General features: G+C 37.8%; 1 protein-coding gene across 6 annotated transcripts in view; it reads left to right on the forward strand.

Moving 5' to 3' along the window:
• The window catches only part of MCC (MCC regulator of WNT signaling pathway), a 180,902-nt gene that overhangs the window by 113,980 nt on the left and 50,281 nt on the right, over window positions 1-16,641 (forward strand). For all 6 annotated transcript variants that reach the window (XM_068176000.1, XM_068176001.1, XM_068176002.1 and 3 more), the window contains 2 exons: window positions 2,777-2,890; window positions 9,612-9,754. In XM_068176000.1, coding sequence (XP_068032101.1) covers window positions 2,777-2,890; window positions 9,612-9,754 — 257 coding nt within the window. The remainder of the gene's footprint in view (window positions 1-2,776; window positions 2,891-9,611; window positions 9,755-16,641) is intronic.

Here is a 16,641-nt window from a genome sequence, read left to right on the forward strand (position 1 = left end):
AAGCACACTGGGAAGCATGGCCTGTGGGAGCACTCACACCTTAAGGGAAAGTGCAGCAATGGTTTGTAACAGTCCTCTCCTCACCTTTTTAATGAATTGGAGAGGAGATCTTGACTCTGCTGTGAATATACAGTTACACTGTCTGTGTTAAACTTATGTATTTAGTATTAGCTGGAGGCATCAAACTAGAGTATCACAAGCAGACCTCCTCTATTATTTATGCTAGCTTATTTTTGCCTAGTCTGCCCTTTCACTATGTTGTTTGGGTTTTTTTTTTTTTGTTTGGTTTTTTTAGGGTTTTTTTTTGTTTTGTTTTTGTTTTGTTTTGGGTTTTGTTGTTTTTTGGTTTGGGGTTTGGTTTGGGGTTTTTTTGTTTTTTTTTTTTTTTTTTGTTAGCCTTGGAAACTGAAACAGTCCAATTAATGAAAGAGTAGTTTTGGATGGTAAAAAATGCAGCAAGCCTTCCTTGTCGTTAATAAAGCCATCCTTTGTTTACTTGGAGAAGAGAGATGCTATACTGAGCACAGAGGTGGATGTAACTCACATATTGGATACTCATGTTTGGCAGGGGCTGCTAGGCCAGGCAGCAGGGTTGCTGTAAAACCAGGCACAATTCATATTGTTTCTTACTCAGCTTGCATTGTGCTAGGGGACATGAAGAACAGCTGAGCTGACTGCAGAGGGTGAAGAGGACAAAGACAAATCCATTGGAAGTCTGCCTCATTAGTTCCGCTGTTCAGAGAACAAGTTGCTTTTCATTGAGATTTTCAATTTAATAGTGTCCTTTTATATTACAAGGCTATGTGTATGGTCATTATTAGTCTTGTATTTAATTAAAACAACTGCTGGTGATCATTTAATTACAGGGTATGAAAGGGAATGATACTTGACTATGTAGCATTTTTTTATTCAATTTGGAGAATTGTAGCCGTTTTTCATGTAGTATTTGAAAGCTGTGGTGAAGGATGTGCATTCTGATGAACAAACTTGTGAGCTTCATTGCAACAATTCTACTCTGTTATGGGAATAAGGTAAAAGAATGGCTTAAAAATTCACTAGGTTTCCTGAAAAATGGAAGAAAGTTATGAACAGATTGGTACAATTGGTCTGGATCTTTTTTCTCCACACTGTAGAATCAGTACATAGTTTCCTTCTTCTGAAGGCCAAAAATACTTTACAGTATTCAGGATGTTTCTGGGTTTATTAAGAGGTTTCAGTGTACATATTTTATAGAAGCTGTGTAGGATATGCCCATAGCAAGCCTGAGTTACTGAGTTTTTACATGAAAAATGAGGCTGCCTTGAGAATCTTAAATGTTCTGCAGTATATAATTGTGCATGTGTATATTTGTACTGAAATAAATAACTGCATGTATGTAAGGTGTTTTTGTAGCTGACATAATAAAAGCCCTGTCAACTAACAAGTGAGGATCAAGGGAATAACTAGTTACACAGCATTTAAAAAGGCAGAATTCACATCCAAATATCTTTCTAAAATTATCTTTCATGTCTTGGAAGCAGAGTTTTTTTCATTAACAATGGGAATACTGTATGTGAAGAGCCAGTTGCCAAATGTTCTGGTCTCTCTGCTGTCAGGCAGCTGCTTTCACACATCAGCATGGGAAAACAGCTATGGTTTTGCTAGCTTCCAGTATTATAAAGGTAGAATTTATAACAAAATAGCACTCAATTACTGATTCATTGTAAATAAAACAAGAAAAATTGCTTTTTGACCTGCTGAATAGAATATCAGAGGGACTGAAAGTGGGTGGAGGATTACAAGCAGAGTTTGTATTTCTGCCTGAATCTTGGCAGCAGAGCAGTGTTTGCTGTCTTGCTTGGTCTGGTGTGAAAGGTCACTTCTGTTTTCATACCTAGTATAACTTAAAGGTGTTTCTTTACAACTACAAAGAAAGACTTCAGGGCTAGTGGCTAGTGCTCCTTCCTGGACTTTCAAGTTGTAGTTGTCAATACTTTGTGCTGAATTCTGGCTGGTGCTATTGGTGAAACGATGAATGGGGTATTTAAGGACAAGAAGAGAGTGCGAACAATTAAAATTCTTTTAAGAACTGTTCTTAATTAGCTAACCTAATTTCAGTGTTGTGAGTTATCCTAGCCTGATACATATTTCTACATGCTATCAGCTAAGTGTAGAAAGTATCTTTCATCAAACGGATCTGCTGCAGAAAGAAAAAATGTTCAGGTTCTTCATATGTGGGTTAGTAGATAAGAATCACTGAAACTCTCTGGCGTGGGATTGAGGAGAGTAACAACTGCAGAAGAGTCGTTTGTAATGGAGTAAGCACTAGTTGCAAAATAAAACCAGATCCTTTGCATGGAGCTATCCACTTTCACCAAACTGATAACCTCTGTATGTCTAAAGGCATCAAAATGTGGTACGCCTTATTCTATAATGCAAATCCTAGTCAACATTTAATGTAAGGTTTTACAGCACAAGACTCAGGCTACGTCTTAATGAAGTAGTGTGAGAACTAATCTACACATTCCTAGCTGAATTACTCCTCATTGTATTTACCCTTTTAAAGGATATAGTGAAGGAATGTGTGTTCTGCCTGGAAAGAAAAATTCCATGTTAAAAAACTATTTGTTAAATTGTTAGTTGCATGTGGATTTCTTTTAGTCTTTGTTCTACTGAAGTTCCTATTAACTACTACAGAAATCCAGCATCACTATAGCTGCCATATAATTCTATCCCTTCTCTAGTGCTAAATGGCTTGTGAATTGGTTAATTTGTTTCTTCCCTTTCTGTCTTCCAGCTTCATTTAGCAGCCCTGGCTTCATTAAAGGGAGACATTGTGGAGCTTAATAAACGTCTCCAACAAACAGAAAAGGAGCGTGACCTATTGGAAAAGAAATTGGCAAAAGCACAGGTGAGCAACAGCAGTTCAAGATTTTGAAGATGATCCTTGGTTTTGTGTGGTCCTTGTTCCTCAGAGAGAGGGAAAGATACCGAACAATGTCACAGGTCAAATGAATTTTAAGACTGTAAGTCACATAGTTGCCATCGGTTATACCTTTTATGTGTTGAAGACAGTCTTCTAAAAAAACCCTGTAAAAATTAATTAGTAGATACGTTTTGTTTTGAAGTCAATAGAAGCAACAAGTGCTTTGAATTATTGCAGAAAATAAGAACTACAGGTTGCTCTCTGTGGGTTAGGTAACTGGTTGCAGAGCCTTGCACTTCTGGGTCTCATTTAAACACAGGACAAATTAACACTGATCAAATGTTACTGCCAATTTTCAGTGCTTTGATGTTACGTGAGAAAATACTTGTGATCTCAGTCTGGCTTCCAGTATGCCAGTTGGAATTGTGGAATTGTGGAAAACACAGCCAGTGGAAAGCCAAGGGGTTAAATAAGAATAAGGTTGGAACTCTAATGCTTTCATAGCTCTTATATACAGGCAAATGCAAGCAAGGAAAATGGAACTATTGTTTTGAATATTTCTCTCTCTTGTAAAAAAATATATGTTTTCAGATACTGCCATTGTACCAAATACCTTTTATAAATAGTTGGCATTTCAAAACTAATTCAAAATGCTTGGATAGAGACAAACAAAGAATTTTGTCCTGTAAAATATGGCACCTTATTTGTTGCTTAGAGATGTTGTAGAATATCCGACCTTGGAAGTACTCAAGGCACCTGGACCAGGTCTTGGGGACTGAATGAGTAAATTCCAATGGTCCCTGTCATCCTCAGCCATTCTGTGACTTTGCAAATTTAAAGTTTTCAGTATTTATTTCATTTTGATGAGACCTTTCATCTTGTTACATAAATTCAAGCCAAATATAAAAGTGTTTAAGCAGTCTTGATTTTCAGGCTCTTTCTTCAGTCCTCCCTTATTATGGCCTTTGCCTGCATTCCCTAATGTTTTTATCCACTGCTTTTAAGATTTATGGGCTTGTAAGTGATGCTGTTATTGCAGACCATCAGTGTGACATCCAGAAATAAAATCACTTTCATGTTTTTATTCCCCTTAATATGTGATCCAGAGCCATGCTGGGAGTTAACATGGTTTATCAGCTATAATCCTGAGAGCCTTTTCTAATTTCTGTGGCTTTCATGGGATACAGTCCTCATTCTGGCTTACAGTTTGATATGAGGCTGCATTTGACAATCATTAAACTCTCAGATGGATTCACCGTATCCAAATGATCCATATCATTCTGCATGATTGCACTGACTTTATTGTTATTTATAACTCTGGAGGGTCTGGTGCTAACCACAGGTTTTTATTAGTGTTTCATTTTTATTTCTGGGTCTTTACTTAAAAATACAGATATTATCTCTCAGCCAGTGAAGAGTGCCTGTTAGGTGCTCTCATACAGTACCAAATACACAATGATGGCAACTAGGATTAAGGATCAGTTCTTGATACCAATTAATATGTGCTCTGTTAGATCAAGATTGTTTGGTGTTTTCTTTGATGGGTTACCAATTATGCATGTGTTTATAGTGCTTGGTTTGTAATGCTGGGGGTTTTACTCAATATTGAGCCATGTAAACACAAACATAGTGATCAGTGCCTCCTGACCTGTGAAGAGCACACAACTGGAATATCTGAAAGGCAGGCTGATAGCTAGATTTCAGATTAAAAAAAAAAAAAGTGTTTTTAATGAACAGTTTTATATAAAGGTTTAATGATTTATCTCTTTGCAGTTCATTTTTTCCTGAAGCCCTCAAGAGGACAGAATTTAGATGTATTAAATAAAATACAAATCTTTCTTAAGGAATTCAAATCATTAAACAAACACAACTCATACACTGAATGTGTTGGCAGTGCATAAGTACTGAGACATACACTGGTGAAACCACGGCACCTTGCCTTCTTTTTCTAACTGCATACCAAGTACATGTGCCACTTAACATATTTTTTTTAACTTTTGTTCCCATTCCACAGAGATTTGTTCATTATTCTTTCCTCTACAGCCTTTGTCTAACGTGAATCAGAGGTTCAGAAGGCATAAATTTAATAGGAGGTTTTTGAGGTTCTGCATAACTATATTCAGATGCTAATAGGTCAGTATTAAATCTCTATTCTGCATCTGGACTGTACTTACTAAGGCAGCACATGTTTCATTTTAGCCGGCATGGTAAATGCTCTCTGGAACAAATAGCTCTTAAAATGCATTTTTGGTAATACCTTTCCCATCATTTCATAAGGCATGTGAGGCATTTGGAAGAAAGGATTAGTGATTTGCTGAGTGGAGGTGATTTGGGGAACCACAACTCAAGTAATAGATGACAAATGGTGAAGAAAGCTAGCTGGACAGCCTGGGCTTAAGATTTTGTGAAGTGATGTAATTGTTTAGTGGTTGTTGTAGCATACTCCCTTCCAAATCTGCAGCCTGTGGAGACCAGATATAGCATTTCTTTACATGCCTCTACTATTTCAGTAACACAGCAGATCTCTTTTCTCTATATTTTTATCAATGTACAATTCAACAATAAAGTGATCTCTTGAATGAAATTTGCTGTGAAACGCTGGTCAGCCACAACTAATGTCTTCTTCCAAAAAGCTTTTTGTGATTATGAGAATTGTTGTGCCTTCTACTGGCTGTGTGGCACAGTATCCTGGCTTTGATAGTGATAAACAGTGGGAGTCTGAAGGGAGAGTGTAAGAAATGTACATAGAGAATTTTTCTCTTTCATATCCCCCACCTTTCTGCCAACATCTGTGAGCAGGAGGCCACATCACATTTTATAGTCCTCTATAGTTCTGTCCTCCATGGATTTGTATAATCTTTCTAATCTATCTGCATTCTTGGCATTTCCAATATCCTGTGACGACATTGAGTTCTGCAGTTCTGTGATTGAGCATGGGATTTAATAACATGCTGAATGTCTCAGCAAGTACAATAAGAATAGATAATTCACTTACTATATTTTTCTTAAAATTTCATCTCCTTACACAAGGTTGTCCTGCTCTTTCATTCTTTGTTCTTAGTCGTTGTTATTTTGGATTTTTATAATAGCTCTAGACAAAGAATATGCTATATTGTTCTGGATCCTGTGTCACAGCAGTAAGTCTCATTACTGCAGTAATAATTCTTTGCCATCCTCTTGATTATTCAGAATATAGGGAGGAACAGCAGAGTTTCATTATAAAAATAAAACCAACACTGTAGACATAAAAGAACAGAAGCAACATTCTCTGTAGACATGTAAGAACATGTGAACTTCACAGGAAGGCTTCAATTTCTCATTTAACAGAGAAACTTGAAATAGAAATGCATGGTGCTCAAATGAGCATTGAGATTACTTGTTTTGTTACTTGATGTCCTTATCTGACTTGGATTAATTCTGTGTTCTTGTATTCATCTTCCCCATTAAGTATGCACAGAACATACCACAGAACACTTAATTCTGACCATGCATATATTTGTGATTGAGGATGTAGCACCATAGACTTGTTTTTATACTTAAATTTAATGGATTGCCACTTCTAAATCTGCCACTCCTCTCAAATTAAAACACTCTATTAGTTGAGCAAAGAGTTTTAGCTTTTGTAATCCTGTTAGACAGGTTTATCACTGTGGCTTGTTCAGGTAATGACTTGTATTCTTGGTGAACAATACCACAGCCAGTGTTCATCTCTGCAGGGCCTGGGGCACTGGGGCATCTCTTAACGAGCACTGCTGCTAGTAGTTCTTTTTTTTTTTTTTTTACCTCTGATTGAACACTACCAATTTAATATAAAGATTAAAAGAATTTAGCACATTGTTAGTGTTTCTTTCAGTAAGAATTTGTGTACATTAATAGGAAATTTCGTCCTTCTCCCTCGTACACTTCTTGCTGTTGTTTCCCAGCATCAAGAGATCAGACAATGGTGCTTCTAACCATTGTTAATTTTTATTGTAAATGAAATAACCTTTTTAATCTGTACCAAAAATAACCTTTTTAATCTGTACCAAGAATTCTCAACTTATATTGAGAACTGTGCTGGAAACTTCTCTCCTGACTTCAACAATTAATTGCTTATCTTTTGCAACCTCTCAGTGGGTTATTGCTGCGTTTACTTTCTTAGAGAATTAGACCTCCTTAAGAGTTTTAGACTGGAGCTCTTAAGTATGAGGCTGAAAGAGAGATGAGGAAAAGGGTATTTATTATTTATTATTAAGGGTATAGGTATTTATATTTACCTTATATTGTTTGACTAACATACAAATAAATTTTAAGAGCTGAATGTCTACACCTTGCAAATAAGTACAGAGTGGTGGCAGATTGCTGTTCTGAGGCTCAAAGCACAAAGAAACTAAGGAGGATGGTGAACAGCTACAGTATCCCAGAGAAAAACTTTACCAGTTTTACCAGAACATGCATTTGTTTCTTTTCCTTTTTAAGTTTTCAGATGAATGTTCCATAATAAAGAGCAATCCTGAATAGCCAGAAGAATTTTCCACTGCTGCATTTTGGGATTCACACTGAACCATGTTTACTTGCTTGGATGCTTTTTCCATTTTTTCCTGATGGTTGACCAGAACTTAGGAGATGCAATTCTGTTCCCCACCTCGAAGACAGACCAGTCCTTAGCATAATGGCCTGTCTTTTACAGAGGTTTGCTTTCAGCCTTTTCCAGTTGCTTTTACCTAAGATAATTCAAGAGCTCATTTAAAAAATAAAATGTGAAGCTGTTGTTGTATATTGCCAGGCTGCTGGTTGTTCACAAAGTACATGTGTCACTGAATTATGTTATCCTGAAAAATGATGACTGAGAAATGTCTGGAGAAAACAGAAATCAAGTTGTAATGTGGCTGAGACCCATTAGCAAAAGTCCATATATCTTCAGTCACTATAAACAAATTCTGCTTTTCAGTGCATAGCTTGGAAAGACGAAAATTGTTGTGATTAGGGTTTTATTTATTATCTGGAAACAATTATTATACACTCTAGCTGAAACATCCCTTTGGTTTAAAAGCTAAAAAAACCCCACAAGTGCACATAATAGACTGATCTTGATAATGCTGAGGTAGCATTTGTGGGCATATATGTGTCAGAGGAAATTCAGGTTTAGAAAGCCTGAAGAAGCAACTCTTTATTGCCCCTAAATCTGCATTAAAGCTTTGTGAAACATTTTCTCTGTGTTATTTCTGCACTTTGAAAGCCGTGGTACTTCTTCAGAAAGATACAATGTTAAGCTGTGGAAATGTGAGAAATAAGCTGTAGAATGATCCTACGATAAAGAGTCCTCACAGCCTACATACAGCCATATCAGTTCCCAACATGAAGTTTTCTAAGCCAAATGACCATTATCAGTCTTCTGAAATGTGTTCCTTTCTTCTCCTTTGCAGTGTGATAATATGATCTATTTTTCTTAATGTAGGTGAAAGTGATTTTTATCACAGCTGAAGGTAGAAACTGTTTTGTTAATAGTGTGTGGAAGGGTGCTCTAATGTCTGTGCTACTTTTAAGTGTGCATATTCATGGAAGTTAAAAACTGTAGTATAAATTTATTTAAAGTTCAAAATAAAAATGTTATTGAAGCTTATTCTAAATTTTAATTTTCAAGCAGTCTTTTATATAGCTTATGTTCTCAAGCTGTGAATGTAAGTGGCAAAAAAATATGGAAGCAAATTATGAAAATTCTGGCACATCTACTACTTTATTATTTTTTGTAGTCCAAAGGGTTTAGGGAGTTAGCTTGTATAGAGTGTTTACTTGATTTGAAAAAAAAACATGTTTGATTCAGCAGTTTTGGAGGACCTCCAATATTACCATCAATTTTGGCCCTTAGAAATGCTAGGATATTACATTGCAGCTCTTCAGTTAAGGAGTGTGGGTTTTATACTGTTAGATGGCTTGTGAGTTTTCTTTTTTTTTTTGACAGCATGATACTTGGCATTGTGTGATTGCAAGGAGGCTTGACTGAAGGGGGTCAGAAGCAAAATGTTAGAAATCAAAGCAAAGCTTCAATCAGCATGCAGTGCTGGCTTGTAATTGCAGTGGTTTGTAATGGTTTGTTGTAATTGAAATAGAGCGTGTGCTGGCCTGAAGAGTAAGCTAGGGAGCCTACATTTAAAATACTGTGTGAAGGAAGAGGGAGGATTTTGTGATATGTATGAAAAACAAGCAGCCATGTAGCTTTTTAATTGTTCAAATCATGAGCATTTTATTGGAGATTATGAACATATTAAAAATAGGCTGTGTTACCTATAAACATTAAGAAAAAAAAGTACTTACACTAGAGAAGAAGCTATAACCTTAAAGTGTGATTACTTTATAATAATGTGGTTTCTGCTGTAGGATTTGTTCTAATTCAGACCACATTGGGAAGATCCTAGGATTCAAAGATTATATATTTCTAGCTATTTTGAGTTGCAAATAGTGGGGTTTTTTTCAAGCAGAAATGGCAACTTCTCTTTAGGAAAAAAACAAATAAAAGAAGTGCACTACATAGTCTGTCAGTTCCTCAAATATTATAACTACCTACCTGCGTGTAGCTGTCAGTGTTTTGTGTCTGTCCTTTTCTCTTGCTAAGGCACTGTTGGTTTGATGAGTAGGAATACCACAGTGCAGTGCACTCCTGCCCTGTGCCCAATCTCCCTGCAGTTGTCCATAACAGCCTTTCTGTTTCCTTGCTTCTCTGCTGCAGTGTGAGCAGTCCCACCTGATGAGAGAGCATGAGGATGTGCAGGAGCGAACGACGCTGCGCTACGAGGAGCGGATCACAGAGCTGCACAGCATCATTGCTGAGCTCAACAAGAAAATCGATCGACTGCAGGGAGCAACCATAAGGTACTGAAGCTTCCCGGGAATTCTGGGCCAGGGCAACACTCGTGCAAGACATAGTGTGAGTTATACTCTAATATGATGACAACTTTCAGGCTTGTCATGACAGGTACAGAATAGCTGCCCATAATTAAGGTGAGTATTCTGCAGGATATCATCTGAGCACCCAAGAAGTGCTACCTTCTCTCTGGCAAAGCCACACTTCGCAAAACTTGACAAGCACTGCAAAACTTGCGCCATTACATCTAAATATTCTTTTTTATAATGTGCCAGTGTGCCATATAAGTGATAGCAACAGTGTATAAAGGAAGGTGAAGACACCCAACTTGAACCTCTGCTTTTAACTTTATTTTGCAGCCTTCTGTAGATCACCTAAGCAAAATCATTTGTGTAAAAGATACGGTTCAAATAGATATTAGTAGGTTTTGCCTCTTCTTGTGCTGGCTTTTTTGACAAAACACAATGGTACAAATCATGTTATTGCCTGATTCTGCAGCAGCAAAGCTTGAGGTATTACACTAGGTTGTTAAAATAAACTTTGTTTGACTACATGGAAACATTTTTCCTCACTTGTTTTTGCATATTATTTTCAATGTAGAAATGTTGGACTAGAGTGCAGAAGGAGCTTCCTAAAGTTTACCTAGTGAGGATGCAACAATATGCCAGAATCTGTGGATATTCTAGGGAACATCAAGTTAGATTTAATGCCTTTTTGGGTAATGTTGATGTGGGGCTCTGGCCATGTAGCCAATTTTCAGTTTTCCTTTACCTATAAGTTGCACTTTTTTTTTTTGGTAATTGCTTCATTTCTTCGTTGTAAATACTTCTGCTAGCACAAGGCAATGTTGTTACAACTACTCACTTAATCTTTCATTAAAATATTAGAATGGAAAAAGAAGAATGTTTGATGTACCATAAATAAGAGGAAATACCATCACATACATATTTACCACTACTAAAGCTGTGTTAGAATCACATGTTCGTATTATTTAAGAACATAAGTACTGTTGCCTTTGAGATGATCATAGCTAGCAATGGTCATGGTGCAATTTTTCAGGTATTTTCTGCTGGTAGAAGTTCTCTGAAAAAAATCCCCATGACTCCCTTCTTCGTTTATGCTTGATACCTCTGCAGACAAACTTTCCATTTGTCTTTTGAAAAGACTAGTTGAAAAGCAAAATCTGAGAAAGCATGAGAGCTGCACTGATTTTTTCCTTCTTGAGTGACAGAAAAACTCCATGACATTTAAGAAGAATATTACATAGAATTCATAAAAATGGTGTGTTTGGAATCCTTGTGGCAAAGTAAATGCCAAGCAGTGTACAATTACGAACTACTGGAATCAGGTGGATACCTCTGAATGTTTAACCATGTTCATAAATGAGTCAGCTGTGACATGCACAGGAACATGAGGTGTAAGAACGAAGCCTGATGGGATGTACATGTTGCTTCTTATGAAAAATGCAGTTTTTCTGTTCCTTTTGGGCAGTTCTGGCCTTTAAAGGTATGAGAGCAATACTGCTGCAACAGGTGCCACACCATTGTCATGCCACTCCAGTTTAATTCAATAAAATGAGAGCTTGTTTTGCTCAGACATCTGGAATGCCTCATCTGGTTTTATTTGCTTCGGTTTTATTAGTAAGAACAAAATTTTTTTGTTAAGTTAGTGGCTCTTTTTGTTTCCTTTAATGATGGAAATAGCTTATTTTCTTTGTCAGGCCAATAATTTGGTGTCTGGGGAACAGAGGAGTAATATTCCTACTGAAAATGGAAACTGAAGGGATTCCACAGGGTTTCTAAAACCAGCTGAAAGAAGGAAAACTGATACCTCCTTCTGTGGCTTTTGTAAATCTACTCTGGGATCCACATGTGTCAGTTTTGAGAAGCTTTCTGTGCATCCCACAGAGCAAGGGTGGTGCAGTTGCTGTCCTTGCTGGAACAGGTGTGACTCACAGCGCTCCACCCTTGGCTCTGGGGACTGTTGAGTCTGAGCTGGAACAGAACAGTCCTGAGTGAAAGTGTTCTGGGACCACAGCCCTGCTGGGGCCTCAGCAGTTACACTTTCCTCTAAAACAGGAGGATGTTAGTTTTGCTTTGTCTCTTTGAAACCTGAAGGTAGTGTTGAGCAGAGACTTCATTTGTGCTGTCACAAAATTTGGGCTGTTTTTCTGGAAGCAGAGTTTACATAAATAGCATAACAGATTAATGTTTCCCCCATGGTGACACAGTGACTGTCTTTTTCACATATCGATTTTAGATTGTAAAAATAACTAACATGTAGCTTCATGTACCTCTACTCTGTGATATTCTTTATAGTTCCTAAACACAAAAGTATTTTGGAAACAGAAGAAACCACAGAGGTTATTTGACTGTACTCTTTAAATTGTATTCTCTTTATTAGAATGTGAACAGTGCCCTCAGATTGTAGGACAGAAAGAAAGGAGACACCATGTTTTTAAATCGGAATAAGGTGTTGCAACAGTTTGAGGAGTGTTGGCAGGCTGTATAAGCTGGTTAATACTCTCCATTCTGAGAATTTTTCTCTCTGTTTTTTGGTGTGCGTTTGCCTTTTCAATGTCAGAGTTTTGAAGTGTAATGGCTTTTGCTCATGTGGTTTAGTAATGCCAGCTCTAGAATCATGGAGTGGTTTGGGTAGGAAGGGACTTGTAAGTCCATCTAGTTCCAACCCTGCAATGGGAAGGAGCACCTTCCACAAGACCAGGTGGCTCAGGACCCTGTCTAGCTTGGCCTTGGACACTTTCAGGAATGGGGCAACCACAGCTTTTCTGGGAAAGGAGAGAGCTTAAGTCACATGTCAATGCATGTGTCTCTTCCCAGGTGTGTCTGATATGCTTGTCCCAGTAGCAGTAATCTTACAGGAATATTTTTAGAAGTTTACAGGATTTTTCTAGGTTTGCTAGCCATTTCTTGGGTCCATGTGTGTGGCCTCATGAATTTAGCTGCAGCTCTTGCTCTGCATTCTTCCAGCATTCCTTGAGGAAAATGAGTTCCCCATGCTTGGGGGAGAAAGGCAGCAATTGTCTGCAGTTGTCTCATCTCCCTACTGCTGATGCTCCGGACAGCCTAGCTGGTTTGAAATCCCCCTCCAAAAAGAGGTATCAAGGTGAAAAAAATTAGTTTCGGTACTCAAATACTCATGTGCAAGTTGATGAGCCTCTGTTGCCAAAGATCTCTGTCCTTTGACAAAGTGAATGCAATTTTATCTCAAAGTGTGTACAGGCTAGAAGATGGGAAAACCAGTTGAATGGATCTTCCTAGTTAGAGTCATATTGTAAATACTTGGACATAAAGGACACACCCAGTAACTCTGAAGGACAAAAAGGATTTGGAAATTATACAGTAGAGTACTACATTGTAATAATGTCTACATTTAAGGTGAAAAATTGTGACTTCAGAAGTTTTTAATATTGACTTAGATTCATTCAAACTTGACTCTTTTTTCTTAATAATTTCTTTGGCTGTCAAAATCAACTGTAACTTCAGCATGTGACTGACAGTTTTTCTTAGATGTCAAATTGAGGTTCAAGAAAAGGAAAAGAGAGATGTCTAATTGCTTTTAGTTCTTAACCAGTGGCTGTTTGGGTACTTCCCTGCAACTCTAAAAATAACGAGCAACTAAAACAATACCAGACAGAAATATACTCTGTTCAATATTGGTGCCTGCTAAAAATTACTTGAAACAGTTGTCAAGAAGCTTATAAGCCATTACTGTAAAATAATTTGTTCAGACTTACAACTTTTAATCTGAGATACATTTAGAAACTGTTGGAAGTTAATGGAGGAGTAGCAAAGAGACTAGAAATAATACTTCTGTTATTTCAGTAGCAAAGAGACTAGAAATAACACTTCTGTTATTTCAGAAGAAATAACACACAGCACTTACAGTCACATTTACACCGTGACCTGAAGGTCTAATTCTGGCTTCTAGGTGGAATATGTGCTATGTGGAACTTGGCACATACAGGATTCAATTCAAAGGGCAGTGTGGGTGTGATAATGTTGGCTTCAGCGTACAGTGCCTAGCTCCCCTTGCCCGCAGTGATTAATTTCTATGCTATCTCAAGCATGTCACTATTTGTTCACAATGAACTAGTTCAGAAGGACCTCAAGTGTTTTTACACAGAGTGCAGTCAATATTTGTGCACATATACCTGTAATATTTTCTATCTGAGGGTCTTAGAGGGTTTTAAAAATAGTTTTTTAAGTTAAGTGATTGTTGAAAAACTGCTAGCACCTGTAGTACAAAGCAATGGACTGTTTGTAGCCATGAAGAGAACATGTAACTTTTGGCAGTGTGCTGTGGTGTGAAAGGATGCTGAAAAATGTGCAATTTTGCTCACTGTTTGAACAAATTTTTCTGAGTGTCTGTGCAACACTCTGGTCCTTGGTTGCACCTGTTGTGAAGAAAGCAATTGGTGCAGAAGTAACTGAAAACCACAGGCATTTTTCTCCAATCCTCCCATCCTCTGTGTTTGGAATGGCTTGATCTGGTCTTAATTGCCCCCGACTTACCATGACATTCCAGCAAGTGGGACCATCAGGGTCCATAACTGAGCAAAATGCCTGCTTTTTATAACCAGGCTGTTGCGGATGGCAGCAATAAGAAAGTTGTAATGTCTCCACCTTCTGGGTGGTGTGGCTGGAGTCCAATGGCTGGTCATTGTCAGCTGTTGAGCACCTTGCCTTTCCAGTGCCACTGGAGAACTCTTTCCCCTGTTTTGGAGAAAGGAAAATCTCAAACAGCATCTTTTGTTATTACCAGCATCAGTTTTAAAGGCAGAATTTATATTTGTGATGTATCACTGCCCTTGAATTCCCCCTTATTCTTGCCCGCAGTCTGTTCTCTGGTGGTGGAAGCACTGATAGACCTTGCTGCCACTTTATCAGAAATGGATTTCTGATCTTTCTGGTCAGCTATTAAAAGCATTGGTTCATTTAGAAACTGACTTCTGGCTTGAGTCATCAGAAGGGTGAGAGACCTACTGCATAACATACTTTTCACTGTCCCAAGATACAGAGGGGCACTTAAACTGAAAAACCCAGAACTAGAGCTAGCTAGATGAGGCTGTGTTGTATTTTAAACAGAAAAATCTGTGCAAGAAGACCCCAAAGAAGAGTGGTGAGAAATTACTATTATGTATGCTGTTGCTTTAGGGCCAGTAGAGCTTTTTATTAATTTGTAGAGGTAATTCGGATTTTAAAAATGTAAGACTAATTGTTTCATAAATTTAAAAAAATCAATTACCTTCAGATTAAAAATTACAACTGTTTGAGTGCTTGGTAATTGTTTTGTCTAAAGCTAATTACTAGTGGCTTTTTTGTGGCTAATAACAAACTGGTTCTTGGAACATTAACTGATACTTATGTGTCTTCATTACACTGTTTTAACTCCTGCTCTTCATGATTAGGTTCTATCACTGTCTTACTTCCAAAACCTTGCTTTGATGTCAATCTCAGTGTTAACCAGCTGGCCTGCATTTTGTTTAGTAACAGTAGCCACTAAGTGCTTCTGATAAAGTTACACTTCCTTTGCAGTGAAGCAAATGTAAAGGCTAGAAGAGCATGGTAGAAATTGCATCTCACTACCTTGGGAAACCCTGCTTGGCAAGCAAGCTGGAAGTCCTTTTTGGGATTTTATTGAGGTACATAAGTTCTCACCTCTGCAGCTCTGAGAGCAGACTTTACTTTTGTCATTGATGCCTGCATGTGTGGGCCATCTTGTCTGCTGTTTGACAAATCAAGACACACCTCCAGGCTGAATCCTGCAAGAAACACTCATCACCATGTAGCATACACACAACAGACCTAACATTATAGATAACCCTCCCAGATGCAGATCTCCAGATAGGTCTTTGCTGTTTCTCATTGTTTCCAAGGCCAGACAGTTCCATTCTGACACTTTTCTGCTGAATCTGCTGCAAAATTAATCTCTGCATGTGATTTAGTGTGCAACAAAATGATTGCTGTTTGTTTTCTATCAGAGGGGCCCTGCACCTGGATAAACTGGTGTTTTTCCAATGTTTAAAATAGATACTTTAATGTAAAAACAGTTGCTATGAAAGTAAAAAAAATAATAAGTCTGAGTCAAATCAGGAAATGGATCAAAAGAAAAAAAATGTTTACAATTGTTCTCAAGCAAAGCTATTATTCATTTACTTATCTTCTTTCCCAGTGCTTTGAACTGTTTGTGTGGAGATGGAGAGAAAAGCCCTAATTTTTTAAGCTCATTAGCTTTAGCTAAAGTATTCTGTGTCCTCAATTATATTAGTTGAACCAGTTTGACAAATAAACTAAAACCTAGGTACCTGAGGCTTTTCCTTTTCCATTAACTCCAGCAGTTCAGTGCAGTGCTCACTTATCTGTTCCTCTCTCTTTTGGGAAGAGAAAATGAAAAACCAACCTGTCTCCAAGAGCATTTTGATTCACATATGCAGGTACACGCATGTGCATGATTACTTCACACACGAGGTGGTTGACATCCTTGAACTGAGAAAGAGACCAAAACCAGTTACATCTAATCCACTTTGGGATCAGAGCCATTTTTGCTGATTTGTGTAAATTATCAGATGGGGAGTTACTGCAGAGCAGCCTATGTCCTTGCATACATCCTTGGTAGCACTCAGTTCCACCCATTGCTTCTTTCTCCAGTGGCCAAGAGAAATAATGAATCTGGGAATAAAGAAATGGAAGCCAGGCACCAACTGCTGCAAGTGGGTTGTTACGGGCATGGCAAAGTGGCTTTGCAGTGAAGAGTTTAAAGTCATTTCTACTGGACAAAACAGTTGTGTGAATTGGATCCTGTGGCTCAGCTTACAGGTCTGAAATGAGTGTCACAAAGATGAACTTTTCCTCATAGAATTTAATTTCTGCCT

Source organism: Anomalospiza imberbis, chromosome Z (genome assembly GCF_031753505.1).
Source record: "Anomalospiza imberbis isolate Cuckoo-Finch-1a 21T00152 chromosome Z, ASM3175350v1, whole genome shotgun sequence".
Classification (NCBI taxonomy): Eukaryota; Metazoa; Chordata; class Aves; order Passeriformes; family Viduidae; genus Anomalospiza; species Anomalospiza imberbis.